At 45.8% G+C, this 18,568-nt stretch overlaps 2 protein-coding genes across 13 annotated transcripts in view; both read right to left on the bottom strand.

The window, feature by feature from the left end:
* The window catches only part of PITPNM2 (phosphatidylinositol transfer protein membrane associated 2), a 134,592-nt gene extending 122,276 nt beyond the window's left edge, over positions 1–12,316 (bottom strand). For 2 of the 10 annotated variants that reach the window (XM_068653855.1, XM_068653848.1), the window contains exon 1: positions 11,934–12,315. The gene's annotated coding sequence lies outside the window, so the exon portion shown is untranslated. Of the gene's footprint in view, positions 1–124; positions 235–6,249; positions 6,387–10,170; positions 10,190–11,933 lie in introns of those variants that run through there. The other 8 variants (XM_068653854.1, XM_068653856.1, XM_068653859.1 and 5 more) reach the window with 6 other exon arrangements.
* A 1,943-nt stretch (positions 12,317–14,259) lies between these two features.
* Positions 14,260–18,568, bottom strand: part of MPHOSPH9 (M-phase phosphoprotein 9) — a 28,026-nt gene continuing 23,717 nt past the window's right edge. For all 3 annotated transcript variants that reach the window (XM_068653860.1, XM_068653861.1, XM_068653862.1), the window contains 4 exons: positions 17,957–18,060; positions 16,861–17,072; positions 16,253–16,321; positions 14,260–15,613 (listed from right to left, as the gene is read on the bottom strand). In XM_068653860.1, coding sequence (XP_068509961.1) covers positions 15,512–15,613; positions 16,253–16,321; positions 16,861–17,072; positions 17,957–18,060 — 487 coding nt within the window. In that variant the 3' untranslated portion in view covers positions 14,260–15,511. The remainder of the gene's footprint in view (positions 15,614–16,252; positions 16,322–16,860; positions 17,073–17,956; positions 18,061–18,568) is intronic.

Genomic DNA, 18,568 nt, shown 5'->3' on the forward strand with positions numbered 1-18,568 from the left:
ACAGGTTTCGGTGTGCAGTTGACCCATCACGGGGACAACCCTGAAGGTCTCACCACGCAGCTACACAAAACTGCACGGGCAGCCACAAAACCTCCTCTGTTTTCAAGCAAAGCAATCCTCCTACCTGCTTCATTCTTTTTTGGTTCGGGGTTGGGTTTCTTCCCTTTTTTTTGGAGGTTGGGGAAGGATGACCAACTTTCTTATTTTCAGTGACAGCGAGTCTGAAATGATTATTCCAAACAGAAAGAGCTCTCTCTGCACTTGCTAACTGTACCGAAATCAAAAGTGATTAAAAGCAAAAGCATTTCTGAGCAACAGAAACCGAAACTACACCCTTTGGAAAAATGTAAACACCAGCATTTTCTCTACAGTAAACTCTGAAAGTAGCAGATAATGAATGGAGCCTAGGACATTATGACACACATACACAACTTCTTTTTCTGGAATAATCACAGAATTCACCTTGATTGCATGCCCAAGTCAGCACTTTTTATACCCACTGCAGCTTGCAGAGGCCTTGCTGATGGTATCCTTACTTTTATTTTTAGGTGTGAGAACAGCTTACCAACTCAAAATTTAAACTTAAATGTTATGCTTAAATCTTAAAATGAAATATTACAGCCCTTTTAGATTAACAGTAATTAACCCCACCTGAATTTCAGATACACGTTGTGGTACGTGGTTATCAAATCCAAGTTAAAACTGGTTCTGTTCCATAACTGCCCTACTGAAACCCAGGGGACCTCAGGTCCCTGTTAAACAAGGGGCACAACTGTCCAAAGCAACTGAACAAAACCATTTCAAAGCACAAGTTAACGCAAGAGTTCCCAAAAGGTTGGAAGAGTATTGTTATTCCGGGTCATTAGCAAAAGATGATCGTTACAGGCTTCCTCCCAGGAAGCTTCTCCCCAAGAAGTCCTGGGGAGCTGGGGTGGCTCAGACCTGAACCCACAGCAGTCACATCTGGCCTTGGAGCAGCCCCACGCACATCAGATGAGGGAAATGAAAGATGCAGCTGTCGGCAGACAGATTCATATGAAAACACCCTGTGCGAGGAGGATGAGGAGCCACCCAGCAGGTGGCAAGCAGCTCATTTTTAGCACAGATGTCAAAAACGTTGCATCACACCAGTAGAACTGGCATCTGCCTTTCCAACGAGGACGATGAATTGCGAGATGCTTTCTCCTGGCTTCTGAAGGCTTGCCTGCTTAACCAAAGTGTTGCACTCCAGTTATCAGTCCTCCTCCTTAGAGGCACAGTCACTGACACCACTGAAACACTTCATACTGGTGGACAAACACACTCGGTGACAACCCCACAGCAGCCCAAGCATCTGCCCAAGAGCAGAGACCTGCATAATGCAGCCACATCCATGTGTGCAGCAGCTCTTGCCCTGGGAAACACCCAGGCTCAAAACTGCTCCTAGCAAACCCTGCAGCTGCTTGAGCTCAGCCCACTGCCTCTGTATATCTGCATTTCTGAATACTTAGCCCTAAAAAGTGTCAGCTGTGCTCAAACCCTGCCTGCTCCCAGCTCGCAAGCACCAGTTTCAGACCACGGGAGACTCAGAGGAGTCCTTCATCCTCAGTGAAGGCGTTTTCCATTCTCACCCACCAGTTAGTCACCCTAAAACAATAAGGGGATATAAATGAGCAACTAAAAAGCAACAAAGCAGGGAGAAATAATATCAAAATCCTGAATAACTCTGTAATCACATGAAAAGGCTCCAGGATGTGCCAGGAAACAGAGGAAATTAATGAACAAGCAAGACAAACACAGCAGTTAGCTAGAAAATATGAGCAGCTCTGAAAGGCACCCAGATAACTCTTCCCACCTGATGCCTGCAGCACCTGCCCCCTCCAAAGCACCCCAAGGAGCACCGGGTCCTGGCCTCGCTGACAGCACCCAGCCCCAAGGGGAGGGAGGGAAAGCAAAAAGGTTTCCAGAAATGCCCTGGCCTCTGGATGTCCCTATAGCTGTAAAAAGCTTTTCACCTGCAAAACCCCACCCTCCAAGAAAAAATGCATCAAATATACGTATGCAGCTCCACTCTCCATCACCCAGTAAGGTGGGAAGGTTCAGGTGTATCACCACACACCAAAACCTGCTCCCCAAATCCCCCGGGACACCTCTCAGCTCCCCAGACGGGTGCTGAGCTTCTGCCTCCACGGCAGGATCCCAGGAACCACAGACACCAACATCTGTACCACGCGGGCATGGCATTGCTCCGAGGTGGGTCCTCATGCATTCAGACCCTAAAAGCTGCTTCTACGAGCATTTATTTACAGCCCAGCTCCCGACTCCCCTCTGAGAGGGGTATAACCCAGGTGATTTTTTTCCATGAGGGAAAACCCAGAAGTGGAGGGAATAAAAAAAAGCCTCGTGGTGGGCTCAGCACCTGCGGCTGCTGAACACACCTGATGTATTATGCATGAGATCGCTACCACCCTGTAAAGATTTCTAAGTGAATCAGCCAGACAGGGTCTCTACAGCCTGCTTTAGGAGAACCTTTCTTCCCCCCACAACTATTTCAATCCAACCCCATGCTTTATGTTACCTTCCAGTCATTTCTACTGCCTGGATTTCAAGCAGAGACCTCTGCATCAGCTTCCACCTTGCCCCTTCCCATATAAACGTGGCAATTAACAAAGAAATTAGTCAACTATGCAACATTTCACCTTAAATAAAACGGCTCAAGCAATAATACACCATTTAATCCATACTTGACAGGCAGGGAAGAAACATTGTGTCTCAGTAACAGGCTTAGAGAGGGTTCAAAATCCATTTCATAGACCTTGATGGAAGCCTGTCCTTGTCAACGAAAGCCCCAATCCATAATAATTCTCAGTATTGTGCTTTTATCCTCCTCTTTATCAGAGCTCATCTGCTGATCAATGAGGAGTCCCATGGAATAGCACTTTGAATTTCAATGTCAACACAGCAGTACTGTGGTAATGATTGAAAATATTTACATATTGCCTCATTGATCGTGGGGTGTTCTTTTCCAACCATCTGGCTACTGGGCACTCTTTTTTTTTTTTTCCAGGGCTTTAAGCAGTTAGAAAGCAGGTTATCTGAATGTCTTCGGAGCCGATGTCCAGCGTTGCACCTGAACCAGGCTCTCCTGTCATTTTTAACCCGAAATATTAGCGGTGGCATTGATCCATTTTCATCACATCTTAAGGGAGGAAAGAATTCTCCTAAGAACAAAACCAAAAAGCCCGCAGACACCTGCTCCGAGCCTACGGGAACGAGATGCCAATTCAGCTCCAAGGTCTCATTTTTAATGTGACTCAAGGGTGTCGCCACTTTGACAACAGATGAGTCAAATGGAAATATGTCACTCATTCTGCACTCTTTGCCAGCCTCGAGATAAAGCAGCCCTGGAAGGTTTGTTTTTTCCACCTCCAGATGGAAAACCTTCTGATAGCTGCAGTGCCGAGCCCCTGGGCTCTGGAGCACGCGGCTGTGCTTACACCACCTTTAGGAACTGCTCGAATTGTCCAAGCCAGGAGGCTCAGGCCAGCTGCTGCCACGCAGGCTGCAAGGACGAAGCCTCGACGAGCACCCAGGAGCCTTCCTCACCTTCCTGGGCTGGGGTCTGCACACCCAGACCCACCAAATGATCCCCAGCTGCAGCAGGCTGCCCATTGCCCCACGTCCAGACACACAGACCTGGGCTACACGCAAGAAACTGCAACGAGAAACAGGAATTTAACCTCAGGAAAACCCAGACAAAAGCAAAAAGGAGGAAACATGGGAACAGAGGTGCTCCGAGCAACGTGGCCACATGCTGCACCAAGCCCCGGCCACAATGCTACTTGTGCTGTGCTGGCTCCTGCCTCGCTGGTCCCAGCTTTCCAAATATATTTAAAAAAAAAAAAAGCTTTGAGAAGCTCATCTGCATACAATCTCCTGGAAAGTTTAGCGGGGAGCTAAATGAAACGCACGGGAACGACTGACATCTACACATTTGCTGCAGGAGGCCTCTGCAGAGGGCTGGGGAGGAATATTAAGAAGATGGTTCTCAAACAGTTGTTGAGCTGATTTCAAGGCTTTTTTTTTGATGGCTCCAAGCCTGTTTATAATCAGGAGGAGACTCTCTGAGCTGCTGGTGCCATACACTTGATTTAGGAAAAACGGAGATCTAAAAGTCAAATTATACTCTGCCTTAAACCAGGAATAGGAATAGTCTCTCAGTACCGTTCAGCTGATGATTTTGATAATGATGTTTAAGATAAAACATTCTTCTCTCTTCTTCAGTTCTACTTTACCAACAAGGAATAAAACACAAATTCTGCCAGCAAAACGAAGTACAGGCAACGTAAGAGAGAGCAGGGAAAAAAGTGCTCCAACTTGCCTACCTCTGCTAACACCAGTGCTCAGTCAGGCAACAAAACCTCCCCTCCAGGGCCAGGTCTTTTTCCTGGTGGGGCAGTCGTGTGAAGGACTGGGCAGGAGAAGGCTTTCTCCTACACAGCCCAGGGGTCTGTACATCTACGATGCAGCAGATCTGGCACTTGACCTAACGAGGGCCACTGAAAGCCAGGCACAGAAGGAAAAGCACCCATGAAACGTGGGGAGCAGTTTGCCTTATGGCTTTGCATAAATACTGCTGCAAGCAGCCAGTTAACGAGACACTAACTGATGAACTTTGCTACCCAGGGTCTTCCCCCTGCCACCTTCACCCTGACACAGCGATGCTGCATTTCCAGTACTAGGATTTCCAAGCAGAGCCTCAAATACCAAAGTGCACACCCTCAGCAAGGCAAGTCACAGAATCGTTTAGGTTGGAAGAGACCTCCAAGATCACCTAGACCAACCATCTCAGCTCTTCTGATCAAAATGATGCCTTCAAACTGGGAAGCCAACATGCAGGAGGTGTCCTAAAAGGCTATACTTCAAGTAGGTTGACCCTATTTACTTCCTTCCAACAGCGATAGTGTGCCAGATAAAGGTGCCCTACTGAAATGCCTATTTATAGGAATTAAATGTAAACAAAACGCAGCATTAAAAGTGGTTTTGTAGTCCCAAAACAGAGGACACATTGTGTCCACGCTGAATGCGTTTTTAAGGATATTCACTGAAGGACGTTTACCATCTGTTGAAGTTAAAACCTGGAACAGTTTTACAATCCAGATACAGGTTAGACAAACAACGGGTCCCAAGAGCCTGGATAAACGATGCTTAAAAACAATGGAGAGAGGGAAAACAAACGAGCTGTTTGCTCTTCTCATTTTCCATCACTCTGCTTTGGTGGAGTTGCACAACAGGCCTCAAAGCACCGTGCCAGCCCTACCCAAAAAATACGAGCCCACCTGGAAACAGGGTCCATGGGGGCTCACACCACTGGGTGCTGGACCATGCCTGGAGGCAGAGCCGCTGGGATTTTTACTGCCCCTTCTCCCAAATCGTGCCCTGCAGCATCTCCCATGCCTGCTGCTGGTTATCCTTGCTCAGGACAGAAGCAACCTTCCATCTTTGGTTGTAAAAAGCCTGGGAAGTCAAGCACGGGGAGCGCTATAAAGATAAGGTTGACAGAGAAAAAGCTAGCGCGAGGCCTTCCTCCCCCTTCTGTTCCTTCCCACCAAATATCTCCCAGTTATTTACATCCTCACATCCCGAACTCCCCCTCCAGTTTCACAGTTTGCAGTTAACCGCGTGCTGCTGGAGGTAACACATGGTTAGCTTTCGGCATGTTTAGGCTAGAACACCCTCCGTACGTAACGCCAGGTCGCCAAGCCCACAGAGGGAAGTATTTCCAGCTGCAGAGGCTGAGGAGAAGCGAGGGACACAACCACGAGGCTGCATCTCCCCAGCACCCGAAGGGAACCAACCTACTCAGCGCAGTAGGTTGACTAACAGCTTGGGAACGCCTACAATTGGTTCTCAACCTCGGATCCAGAAAAAAAAAAAAAAAATAAAGTAAGATGTAAATATTTAGATTTCAATTTCATCGGATATGATAAATATAAAATGCCTATTTCCTTCTTTAAACAAAAAAAAAAAGAAAGAAAAGTAGCACTAACATAGGTAAACCACCCACACAAAGAGATTCTGTGGTGTTTCTACCTTGAGGAGGTTACCTCTGTTACAGTACCGATCTAAAACCAAATTACAGTCCCAAGTGAAGTTATACCCCTTGCACTGGGCATACGTAAAGCATGCTTACAGCCATGCCCACGTACAAACACACAAGCAAAACCCTTGGTTGCTCCCTGCAGGCAGCTGGTGCCTGACAGTCACTACCTGCACGGAGAAGCCAGGGCCCTTCGGGGTTCCCGCTGCCACCACCGCTCTGACTCCGGCCCAAATCAGCTGCAGGAGCCCCGGGGGCAATCACCGAGCCCTGCCGCAGATCTGTCGTAGCCAACCTGGATCAGACACACAGGAGAAACCGAACTACAGCTTACCACAGCTGTGCTGTAAGAGCCTGAATCCTTCCACAGCCTTTTAAAGCACCTAATGGAATTACAGCCCCACCACGCAGCCAGGTTAACAGTCGTGCGAACAGCAAACTCCGCTGGAGCTGCAGATAACAGGGCCTCACCCCAAACCACCAAGATATGCCAGGGCACTTGACGTGCCGATGTGATTACAGGTTCCCGCCTTCCAAATTAGTTATTGCCCTGTTAACAAGGAACGCCTCCAGGTCATTGCTCTGAGGGTTAAGGCAGCTAATACGCCTGAATTGGTGTCCCGGGCTCGGTGCTCCTTACGTAAGCAGAGAGCCAAACAAATCACGGCTCGCGTCCCGGGCCGTCACAGGAGCCGCTGCCACGAGGACGGACCAGGAAACTCGCAGCTGATCGCTCGCTGCTCCCTTTCCTGAGCACCCACAGGAGTAATAATGCCGCCTGCCCGGCTGACACCATGCCCCCTCTCACTGCTGGCTTGCCCATGCCTTAGCCAGGCTGTGCCAAGTGGGGAAAGAAGCCCGAGGAGAAAGCTCCCCACAAACCCAAGCCACGTGAAGGCACAGACAGGACGAGGCAAATCCCTTTCCCTCGTGGTGCTGCGGCAGGCTCTGTATCCTCAGCTCATCCGCTTTGCTGCAGAGGGGAGCTGTAAGGTCCTGCACTCAGCTGGCCAACACAACTGAGACAGGACAAAACCCTGCACAAAGCCCTCCTTACCCAAAGCATTCAGCACTCAGATTTATTTTTTTTTGGTGACAAACATTGAGGTCCGCAAGGATGCGGGTTTCAGGATGCTGTAAGCCCTTCAGATCTATGTGAGCGAGAGCTCCTGGAGGCTGCTTAAAAATGCTTAAAAAAAACGGTGAAAAATCTCCCATGGAGTCCACAGGCGCTGACTGGGCTGGGGGAAGCTTTAGAGCAGCCACAAAGGGTTACACTGGCTGCTCGGCCGCCCACGCTGCTGCCCTGACAGCTCCGCTCTGCCCAGCCTCTGCATCAGCCGAGGCGTTCGCCTTCCTCCCAGCCTCTGCGGCGCGGCTGCAGGCAGCGTGCTGCCCCACGGCAGCCCTGACCCCATCCCCAGCGTGCTCACGTTCAGCCCCAGCGTGCCCAGTTGGGCTGTAGCCTTCAGCAGCCTCGCCACCATCCCCAGAAGCCCACACGTGGAGACGCTGCTGGACCGCTCGGGAAGAGACGCCGCGGTGCAGCTCCTGAATTCTTCGCTGCAGAGCCAGCACCGAGGTGCTGGGGGCTCCGGGGGATGCTGACTGCATCTCCTTCTGCTCTTCTTTCAATTTCAAATTAAAAATAAACACTTTCCTCTTATTATTTGTTAATTTAAGAACATCTGTTCACAGTTACACCCCTAAAACCCCTCACGTGCAGAAAACACGCGACCACGCGCGCCTTCAGGAGCCCTGTACCGACTTGGCTCTGCGCTGACCGAAACTCCCCGACATGACAGGATCTGAGTTAGCTCAGTGCTAAATTGCTTTGCTGTTCCTACGTTAACAAATGATATTTACGCGTTCCTATTTTGTCCACTTAAAGTTTCGCAGAACTCCTGGCACAGACGCTACCAAGAGAGAAGCCACATTCCCTTTCAGGACGTGGCTGAGCTCGCGCTCAGACTCCGCAGCCCCAGCACGATGTTGTGGTGTGTGGATTTCCTCCAACATCCAGGAAACAAAGTTAAAAATAAATAAAAGTGTTTTATTTATTCCCTTCCTCGCCCCTCACCCTCCAATTACTCCATTTCCATCCGCTTTGGATTCTACAGAATAGTGTTGAATATAAGATGCTTTCGGGCTCAAAATTAAATTTAGACATATCTCACTAATTTGGGGATACACAGAAATACTAATTGCATCGTATCTATATCAGCCAGCTTTAAAATTAAATTAGAAGATATCTTCACCATTTAGAGAAATTGCCTGTTAAGAAAACCGTGGTTTTCTTACGCTGCTTTTTGTTTCTAAGAAAATTAAAATCTAAGAAATAAAGAAATCGATGTTCATTCCTCCTCCCTTCTCAAAGCGAGGCATGTTTTTCATAGAAGTAGCCTGAAGAAAAACTCTGCCAAAAATTGTTTCTCAATGGATTGTGCCGGTCCCAGAACTGGTCGCTACCATGAATAAGCAAGAATGGCACGAGTCAAGCGACATCCAGGAGTCAGCAGCAGCTTTCGTTTGCCATTTTCTGAAGCTTTGCAGTCAGGCTGCCAAGAACAAAATCGAATGGCAGGATTTTTATTTGGGTGTAAGGGGTAGATTAATGCTGGCTTGGACTGATGGAAGGCACCTTCTTTATATTACCTTCCTCAAGGGATGTGATGCTCTGTGGCCGACTTGCAGAAGCAGTAACAAATTTTGAATTAAAAAAAAAATAAAGAGAAACTATTTATCTAAATTCAAAACCCCTCAGCACCACTGTCAGTTATAAGTTTTGAGAATTTCTTTTCTTTTTTTTTTTTTTTAAATAAAAAAAAAAATCAGGACAAGGTCTTTCCAAACTGGTTGCTGTCAACTAAAATGAGAAGTTAGATAAAACTCCCACGTGCCAGATGGTAAATCACAATAAACGCTTGGGCTGTTAGATGCACAACAAGCAGCAAGTGCATTGAAATGCACCATCAGAAGCGAGCCCGAAATAGAAAGGATATTTTAATAAAAAGTTCTAATCTGGGGGAAAGTTCCTGGTTGAGCTCACCAGAAGCAAAAGTCCTGCACCGAGGGCTTCTTGCTTTCCTCACCACCTCATGTAAGCACGAGGAACAACTAATGATTTTAGCAGAGTTATTTCAGGCTACTGTCAGCAAGAGCCTCGAAGTTCACTATTTAGACATCACTTTTGACCCTTTCTGCCAAGTTACTTAAAAATATTGTTAAAGGATACCAGAAATTTGTTTACTCAAACCATTACTGTTTCCTGAACACAGATGCAAGAAAAAGTTATATTAAGAAGATAAACAGCTGCTACTGTATGCTGTTTAAATGGCAACAAAAGCATCTAAGGGCCATAAAGGGAATAGTAAGGGAATTAAAACGCATTTTTATGCATGAAGATGGCTAACATCCGTACATTCATTAAAGTGGTATCAACCATGCTTTTAATTAAAAGTTAGTGACAGAAACTTAAATATGATTAATGAAATCTAACAGCCTACCAGAAGCCTGCTCTATCAAAAGCAAGAAGCACAACAAGCGGCGTTTTCAGCCCTTGCTCATTTCCCATCCCTCTCGGAGATGCTGCCACAAGCAGAACACATCGCAAGGACGACAAAGCAGCATTCCTGTGAAAAACAGCAAGCTAGGACAAGTCTGCAACCACGCTTTCATGCTTGGTCATTCCTAATTTTGTGTATCTCAGGGAGGTGTTTCAGGTAGTGAGCAGCCCCAGGCCAAGCCGAGGAGCTGGTGACCTGTCAGAATAGGCAGCTACGCAGCCCTCTCTCGAACGTCTCAGGCACGAGGTCTGCAAAGGACAGGAAAGGCTGTCCTACAAACACCAGCCTCCTACTCAACAGTGGAAAAAATCACTCAGAAGCCAGCGCTGAACTCTGTAACACAGGCAGACTTCTTGTGTTACTCGGGGGCACAACACAGTCACGACAAAAATAAACTACACGATAAAAATACAGCGCAAGCAAAAAGACAAGGCATGGGGAGGGAATCGGTACGCCAAAAGGAGCCCTACAAACCATGTATGTTTCAACATGAGACCAAACCACTGCCCATTTAAGTCACAATACCTGTGAAAGCTGAGCTGTGACCACTGTCCTACTGAACTCCTGTCCCGTGCAGAGCCAAGCATTTGCAGATTATGTTTTCAAAAGACTTAAGATGTTTTTTGGCACCACATTATCTACTTTGCTGCTTCCAGAGCATATAGAAGATGGAAGTTCTTACTTCAGAGCGGTTATTAGCAGAGGAAGAAGTTGTTTTTGTGTGGTTTTTCTTTTTAAGTGCACAATTTGAATAAACTTTGTCTCAACCACAGTGTTTCAACCTAAAGCGTTGATCGGACTGCGTTGCATGGCTGACTGCACAGGGCACTGCTCTGCACCAGGAGATGGGCTCCTCTCCTCGTTCCTGGCTCTGCTCACGATGCTGCAGCCCAGCACGCACCTCGGCACGCTCCTCCGTGCTTCTGCTTCTTCAGTGAAGCAATAGGGGTTGGGGAGGTGAAGGAAGTGACATTAACCCTCCTGCAGCTGGGCAGGGAGCAAGAACTGCTCATGCTGTAGCCTGCTGGCACAGGGCAGCAACGAATGCTCCAGAACCAAGCCCAGGGTTGTTCAGGGGCACCAACACCGGGCCCTTTTTGTCAGGTTGAGTCCTTTTTGTCAGGTGGAGAGGCACCAAGGGACCACCAGGCCCAGCAGCCTCCCAGCAGAGAGCTCCCTTCTTGCAGCCCATCATCTGGCTACAGAACAGCACCGCTGCTTGTTCCGAGGGGAAAACCTCTCCCTCCCACCCTCTCTGGTGCAGACACTGCCTCAGGAGCCTGCCCAATGTCCCCAGCAGTTCACTGACCATCGGGGGTGCCTAAGGCCCAAAAACCCATGAGGATTTTTGCGGGCTCTACCTCAAAGGTGTTCCTCTTGCACGGCTGCTGCAGGTCTGGCCCCTGCTCTCCTGAGGCAGACCCCACAGGCAGAGGCCGGCCTGGGCAGCGCCTTCACCCTCTCCTCATCGCAAAACTGGGAGGTTGTGGGGCTGCCACCACCCTGCCCCTACCCCACGATACCTGGTAACTAAATTCAGGTAAATTCAAGCCCTGGGGAAGTGCTAATTGGGAAGCCAGGATGAGGAGGGCCACGACCAGAGCGAAGCACCTCATGGGGTGTGCTATGGCCTCGTGCCTGGCGTGCTCGAGGGCTGCCCTGACACCCAGCATGGCTTTGTGCCACCGCGCTGAGGGTGCCCCTCAGCTGAACGTGGCAGGGGGATGGTGGCTGGGGGCTGAGGAGAAGGGAGGCTCCAGCACTGAGGGGAAGGCTGGGGCACAACCCAACCGCCCTGATGTGCCAGAGACCGCGTCCAAGCAAGGTTACGCTCGCTTATCAATTTCACGTGAAACAACCCACAGCCGAGGCACGGCGCTGCTATGGCTGCAGCGCCAGGCGCATCCCTCCCCTCTCCTTTACCCCAATATTGGGGAAACTTTCCCCACCCAAGCATCCCGCTGACCGCAGAGGCGGCCCATCCCTGCCCATCCCCGGCCCCAAGACCCCGCGGCACCCCCGGGAGCCCCCAGCCGGGCACCCCGCGGCCCGCAGGGGCCGTTCCTCCACCGGCCGCCTCAGCCCCACCGAGGCCCCGGGGAGGAGCCGAACCCAACCCAGCCACCCCAGCCCCTGGTGGGGGGGGGGAAGAGGCTGCAGCCACCCCCTTGGGGCCCGGCCTTTCCCTCCTCACCCTCCCTTCTCTTCCAGCCCCCCCCCCCCCCGCAGCGAGGCACGGCCCCGCTGCCCGCCAGGTGCCGGTGCCCCCACCCCGGTCCCTCACGCACCGGCTGCTCCCGGCCGCGGTTCTCGCTGCGGCTCGGCGGCTGCCTACGGGTCTCTGCGTGCCGACATGCCGGAGCTCCGCTGGCATAATCCCCCCCACACACACACGGCGAGGGTGGGCCGGGAGCAAGCAGCAGCGACAGCGGCGGCGGCTTCTGGCTCGGCTCTGCTCGTTCCCTCACCCGCCGTGGAGCTGGCGAGGGGGGGAAGAGAGGCGGGCGGGCTCGGTGCTGCGGGGCGGGGAAAAAAGGCGAAAAGCCTCAGCCCCCCCCCCCCCCAGCCCCTGCACCCTTGCTCCTGCCGCACGGTTTGCTTCTTCTTCTCCCCAGCCCCAGCCGTGCCCACCCGCCGCGGGGAGCCGCCACTTCCTTCGGCGGGCCGGAGCTCCCGCACGGCGGGCGGCTGGGGGGGGGGCGCCGCCTGCCGGCCGCGGGGAGCCCCGAGCCGCCGGGGCTGGGGGGGGGACACCGAGGAACGCGGCCCTTAGGGCTGGGGGTTACACCTGAGGTATCGGGCCCTTCAAAAGCCGGAGGGAAAAATCACGGTTTTGACAATGTCTCGCGTTCGGAAAGCTCGGAGTAAACGGCAGCAAAAAGGGGGTGGTTTAACTTTGAAGGTGTTGTCACCCGTCTGATTTTTTTAAGGGTGCGTCGCTTCTCCCTGCTGCAGGTGTAAGGTATCATCAGTAACCAGCCTGTTGGTCAGCACTGGGTAATTCCGAACTCATCAGCCTCAGCTGCCGTCAGCTTCGTGCTTTGGGCTCAGCCTCGAGGACTTGCACACATCTCACCAGGACCTGCTCCCAGGGCTGCTCCATCTCGGGTCCCATCCCTGGAGGGTACCCATGCTCCTGGGTACCCAACGTATTGGCTTTACTCTCTTTTGTAAGGACTACCTGCATTGCCACTGTAAATTCTAATCAATTTTTTATTTACTAAGAGATAAAGTTCCCAGTGGAAGGCAGATTGTAACTAAAGTTATCAATGGTACAGAGACTTTTTTTTTTTTTTTTTAAAGAAATGTTTTCTACAGAAGGGGACAAATAAGAGACTATTTTCCAAGAGTTAAATCTCAATAAATGTTACTATTCCTGCAACACTCATCGCAGAGAAACTATGCATGGGAGGGCTTGCAAGGTCAGTCTGAGACTGAGAAAAGCTGGAGACCTGAGCAAAACCTAGTAGGGTCAAAAAGGCGATGAACGTCTACATAGCTGAGAGGTGCCGGATGGAAGAATGCAAGAGGAAGACAAAGTCCTGCTCAGAAGAAGCCTAAGTTTCTGCTTCTCTAGGCCTTAATTGTCCCCAGGTATGGAAAGAGACAATACGGTTGTGTTCAGGCAAAGAATTTTGAAAGGTCTTAAAATTTAAAAATTTAAAAAGACATTATCCAGAAGAGTGCACAGCAAGTGCAGTCATCTTTTCCAAACGTGCCCCACTTTATTTTTTTTACTTTTTTTTTTTTTTTGGTGATGCTTCAGGTCTGATTTTCAGAAGCACTAAGCATTCAGGCCTCCCACTGATTTAATCTGGAACTGCAGATTCTCTGCCCCTCTGAAGAATCAGGCTGAAGGCACCATACTGAAACAGGTCACCCTAAGCCAGACATTTATTTGAAAAGGTTGTCCTAGAAGTTTACGAAGAGCAACACTTAGATATTATTTTTTCCCTTCAGTGTTATAATAGAACAGAAATAGCCTAAAGAGCTCCAACAGATGGAGGAGGACTTTTGATTAAAAAATAAATTCTGACTCACACTTCAGTTTTCTGGATGTAATAAAAAAGTACATGAATATGAATAGCACTGGAGAGAATGGAGTGAAAGTAAAGGGAGGTTATAAGGAAAGGCACTGAAAGAGCTGAACCGATTTACCTGCTTGTTTCAAATGCTTGTCAGGAAAGTTCTATTTGTTTTTGCTGATGAAAGAACAAGACCATTAATGGACCCACAGTAAGTTTTCTAGTGATGGGTTCCTTGTGAAAAATGCTACTTTTGAAGGATACTTCTAAATTCTGCCTGTTAATAATTTAAAATGATGGAAAAAATAACTTGTTCAGCTAAATACTGGAGTTGCACTGGGAAGTCAATGTTTTTTTGTTTTTTTTTTCCCCTCAACCCCTCTTTTGAGGGAAAATGTTAATTAAGAATATGAAATACCATGAAAATTCTGAATCTATTGGTGTAGCCAGGAAGTATATGCAAGCAAGTCATCTCCAAGCATTCAGGCCCAATTTCAACATTTTAGAGTAAAAGGGAAAATGAATAATTAGCATCCTTGACTTCTCACCAATTCTCATCTTATATTAAAAGCAACCCACATGGCAGAAGTGGAGGCAAAAAACACTTTATATAAAAAAAATAAAAAGACTGCATGGGTAGGACAGTTCTTCATTAAATATCTTAAAACAAAAGCGCTCTAATTTTAGAAACAGACCTTCACAAGCTTCCTTTATGACAGCTATTCTGGCCTTTCCACTGCAAAATAATCACATAATTGGTGGCTAAACATCTTGAACAAGGACAGAATTTGAAACACACAATATGATTAAAACCTACATTATCGCTGATGTAATATCCCAGAACCTATTATTGTTCTTGGGCTAGAGGAAAGAATCTAATTAAACATTTATTTAATATTAAAATGCAAACTAAAATATCAATGTTGAACAGTAATTCAACAACATGCCAGCTAGCAAATACATATTTTTCACCAAGAAAAATGCATGTATGGTCACAAAAATAGCTTGGATTTCATTTGGAAATGCGTGCTTATAACTGCGGTCAGAACACTGGCATGGCACAAAACCCCAAACTAGCATTTTAAAACAGGAGCTGCAGTTGGGTAGTTACACATCCTGCGGTGTTGGCTGGAGTTGAGCTGCTTGGTGGGAGGCAAGCTGGCCGCTGTCAGTCTCACGAATTCTGGTCCTCATGATATCAAAGAATTACTCCCTGAACTGTTGGGAGACACCAAATAATTTAGAGCAGTATTTTACAAAGGTAGCCAGAGGCGGCCAAACCAGCAAAACATATACCAATTTGCAGTCAGCCAGCCATAATGTAAGTATTCCTCACAGTTGTTTGTCACAATGAAAAATATCCAAGTTGTAAGACTTAAAAGAAAAGGATTTACCATATAGCAGCAGTTATAACACTGGTAATTCATGTTGCCTTTTGTATGAAAATTCAAAATTTACTATTAGCTATATTTACAACGTAGCATAGATATTTATAAAATGGTGAGGAAAATGAAGTGCAAAAAAGATAACACGGTCATTTTCCAAAAACAAGCTGCCTTTTAGTTTCTTCTTATTATACATTGAATATCATTATTTAAAAATAATTAATATTTCTAAAAATATTACAATACAGGATAAACATCAATTTCTCAACAGTAACAAAAATATGTTTAAAATATAGGTGGCTGTTTGAAGTACAAAATATTGCTGTGTGTAAAGGGTAACATAGTTGTAAAACTACTATTTAGGGTTTATAAAAATACAAAACAATTCTGCATTTACTGAGTGCATAATTACATATTAGTGCAAAAAAAAGCTTATTTGAATTCAAGAGTGAATTGTCAAAGATTTGCAGAGGTACGTAAAACATGAAATCTTTTCAGAGTCATGCGTATTGATCCCAAATCCCTGTTAATCCTTTCCAAGCGATCTTCCAGGGCTTCCTAGCAGTTAAAGAAAAAGAAAGGGGGAAAAAAAAGGATTTAATAACATACAACAAAATCCAGTGATCCTTCTAAAATTAACATGCTACTGTTATTCCTTTAGTATCTAGTAGTATTTTTAGTATCCTTTCTGATATTTTGCTATCATATTCTGTTAGCATCTAAAAACTAGAGCTAGACCTATAGATTTCTCATATTATTTTTTAATATGTGTGTGTGTGTATTTGTGGGTTGTTGACTTTTTTTTCCTCCTGCTCCCATTCCTTTTTTTTTTTTTTGGCTTTGGCATTCGGAGTCACACCAATAAAAATACATAAACATATAACTACTATTTTTTGAATTATTGTCATAAATCACACTAACTTATACCTTTTACAAGATAATTCAGAGTGAATTTATGATTAAATTGAGGTAAATTCCCCATTATCTTTTAATGCTTCAAAGGCTAGAGACGTTTTAAACAGATTTGCAATTCAGCCATATTCAGGAACAACTCTCAGTGGAAAGGTAAAATTCCCATAGTAATTGCAGTAATTGCACTTATATCAATTTCAAAATTTGAACTTTCATCTAAACTATGTGTCCTCAAATTGTGGAAGAGCAACTGAAGAGAACAGTTGTAGGTAAAAGTTTTTGCACCTGATTTAATCTTGCTTGCAAAGTCATTCTTCCAGCAGAACAAGGAATTCGACTCAATGCAGCCTCAATCTAATAACAGAAAATATTTCAGATGTAAATTAGAGCCTCAAGAGCCAATATAAGCCTTCCTAATTAATCTTACAGAGAGGTGAGCTACATAAGCCACAGACACACGTCCAATGTTGTTCTTAAACAACAACTTATGTTACCATAACACAATGCCACACCAAACTAATACAAAAGTTAATCGTAGAAGTAGACACTCAAGGAACATTTTGAAGAGAACACTCTTAGTTGCCAAAATAACCTTCCTGGTTTGAAAGGCTGAGTTAAGCTACTGTCCATTAAAGAAGAAAGTAAATTTACTCCAACCCTTCCATCTACTCTGTGTTCAAGTTAAAATTACTCTCCTTTAACAAAGTTGGGAACAGTAAAGGACTATAGTGTCAGAAGCAGAGCAGGGAATGATAATGGCACGTTCCCACATTAACGATGGAAATTACGCATGAACTTCAGCCATGCATGGGGTAGGTAATACAGCTATACCCCTCACCTCTCATACAATAACTATGTTTAGTCACAATTTTAAAATAAAAAATCATCTTTGCCTGTTGCTTTTCTTGAGTCAGCTCATCAAAAAGCCTCTCTGTTTCAGCCAGAGTCTTCATCCTTGGTGCATACTTGAAGTCTCCCTCACAAGGTGACAGCAATGGCTCATAGTTCTGTGCTACGCTCCTCTCATCCCATGCTGTTGCCTTCTTCACTCCAGGATTGACAGATTCAGCACAAGAGCTATGTCGGACACCTGAATGCTGCCTTCCTATCAACAAAACAGGTTGCTTTTATTTGTTTTGTAATTGTCTATTAAGTTATTAGATAGGATAGAAAAAGAAAACGATAAAAAAAGAAAAGAAAATAAAAAAAAAAAACAAGAACAGCAGTGTGATCTTGGAGGTACATAAAATGATAGGAAGTAGCAAAGCCTCATTAGCTTGCCTTAAGCAAACTTCCCAGAAGAATGCAAAACATTTGGATGGGTCATCTTTCAAGCAATCTTTATAACACAGCATATTTTTTTTGTTAACAAACAGATTAATGTATTGTGCTCAACATTTCTAAATATCACCATGTAGACTAGCTGTCATGAAAACACCCATCTCAATAATTACATTAATAAAAACAAAAGCAGAACATTGTGACAAGAATTAGAAAATTAGAAAGATTTGGTTCAATCAATCATTTAAAAAAAAATCTTAAAACAACTGGCTTTATTATATTTACTTTTTCTGTTACTAAACATTGCATTACAGATAGGAATTTTATTAGTTTGACTGAGTGTGTACATCTTAATATAGACTCTAGTAAGATATGCATTGCATAACTGAGTTAAGCATAGGGAAACATATTGCCCTTCTTTCTCAATTTAATTATTTTTGTTTTTCTTTTGCATTTGTGCACACACGCATATACATAAAAATAAGATCCTGTATGAATGGTATTTCTCAATCTACAGTAATAAGACAAGATATAGAGGATTTTTAGAAATTGAACCTTATGGAGTAACATGTCAGCTTTCTATTTAAACAGCTGTTACCAATGTGGAAGAAATTATGGTAAAAATGTTTCTGTTGGGAGATAAAGTACATTTTATAAACTCAATAAAAGAAGTACAAAGAAACATTTTCCCCTGCTTTGGAGGATTACCTTCTGTATCATCTAGCGAGAGAAACTGGAGCCTTTTTCTTGGATTACTGTGCTGTAAAGTAGAGGCAGGACCAGTTTCCAGGTCATCTAGAAGTACATCAAATCTACAGAATGAGAAGCATGCAACAATTATTCACTAGAAATGATTTATCAACTGATGCAGTATTTAACCAAGATGGTTAAAGGTAGGAAATAAACAAATTGTTTATAAAACAATTTCCATAGTAGTACCATATCCCAATACACTCCCAATTGCACTTTCCAAAATGCTTCAATTCATGTGTCTTTCTTCTGGAATAGGCCAAACCATCCCTCCGGAACATACTCAGCTCCCACACAGTCATTCCCAAAACCCAGAGAGGTGCTACACATTTCTTCTTCCTCATACATGTGTCCTACACTTTAATCTTGCAGCTAAGCGTGTTCTTTAAAAGTCTACAACCTTTACCAAGCAAAGACCTCTACAGAAACCATATTACATAGCTCGGTTACCAGAAAATTCAGCTTATGCATCTTCTAACATGCTTATAAACGACGCAATAGGTAGATACTAGTTTCAACTTTTATTTACATTTCCTGATAAGCTGCCTGTAAATCTGGACTTACTCCACA

Source organism: Anas acuta, chromosome 17 (genome assembly GCF_963932015.1).
Source record: "Anas acuta chromosome 17, bAnaAcu1.1, whole genome shotgun sequence".
Classification (NCBI taxonomy): Eukaryota; Metazoa; Chordata; class Aves; order Anseriformes; family Anatidae; genus Anas; species Anas acuta.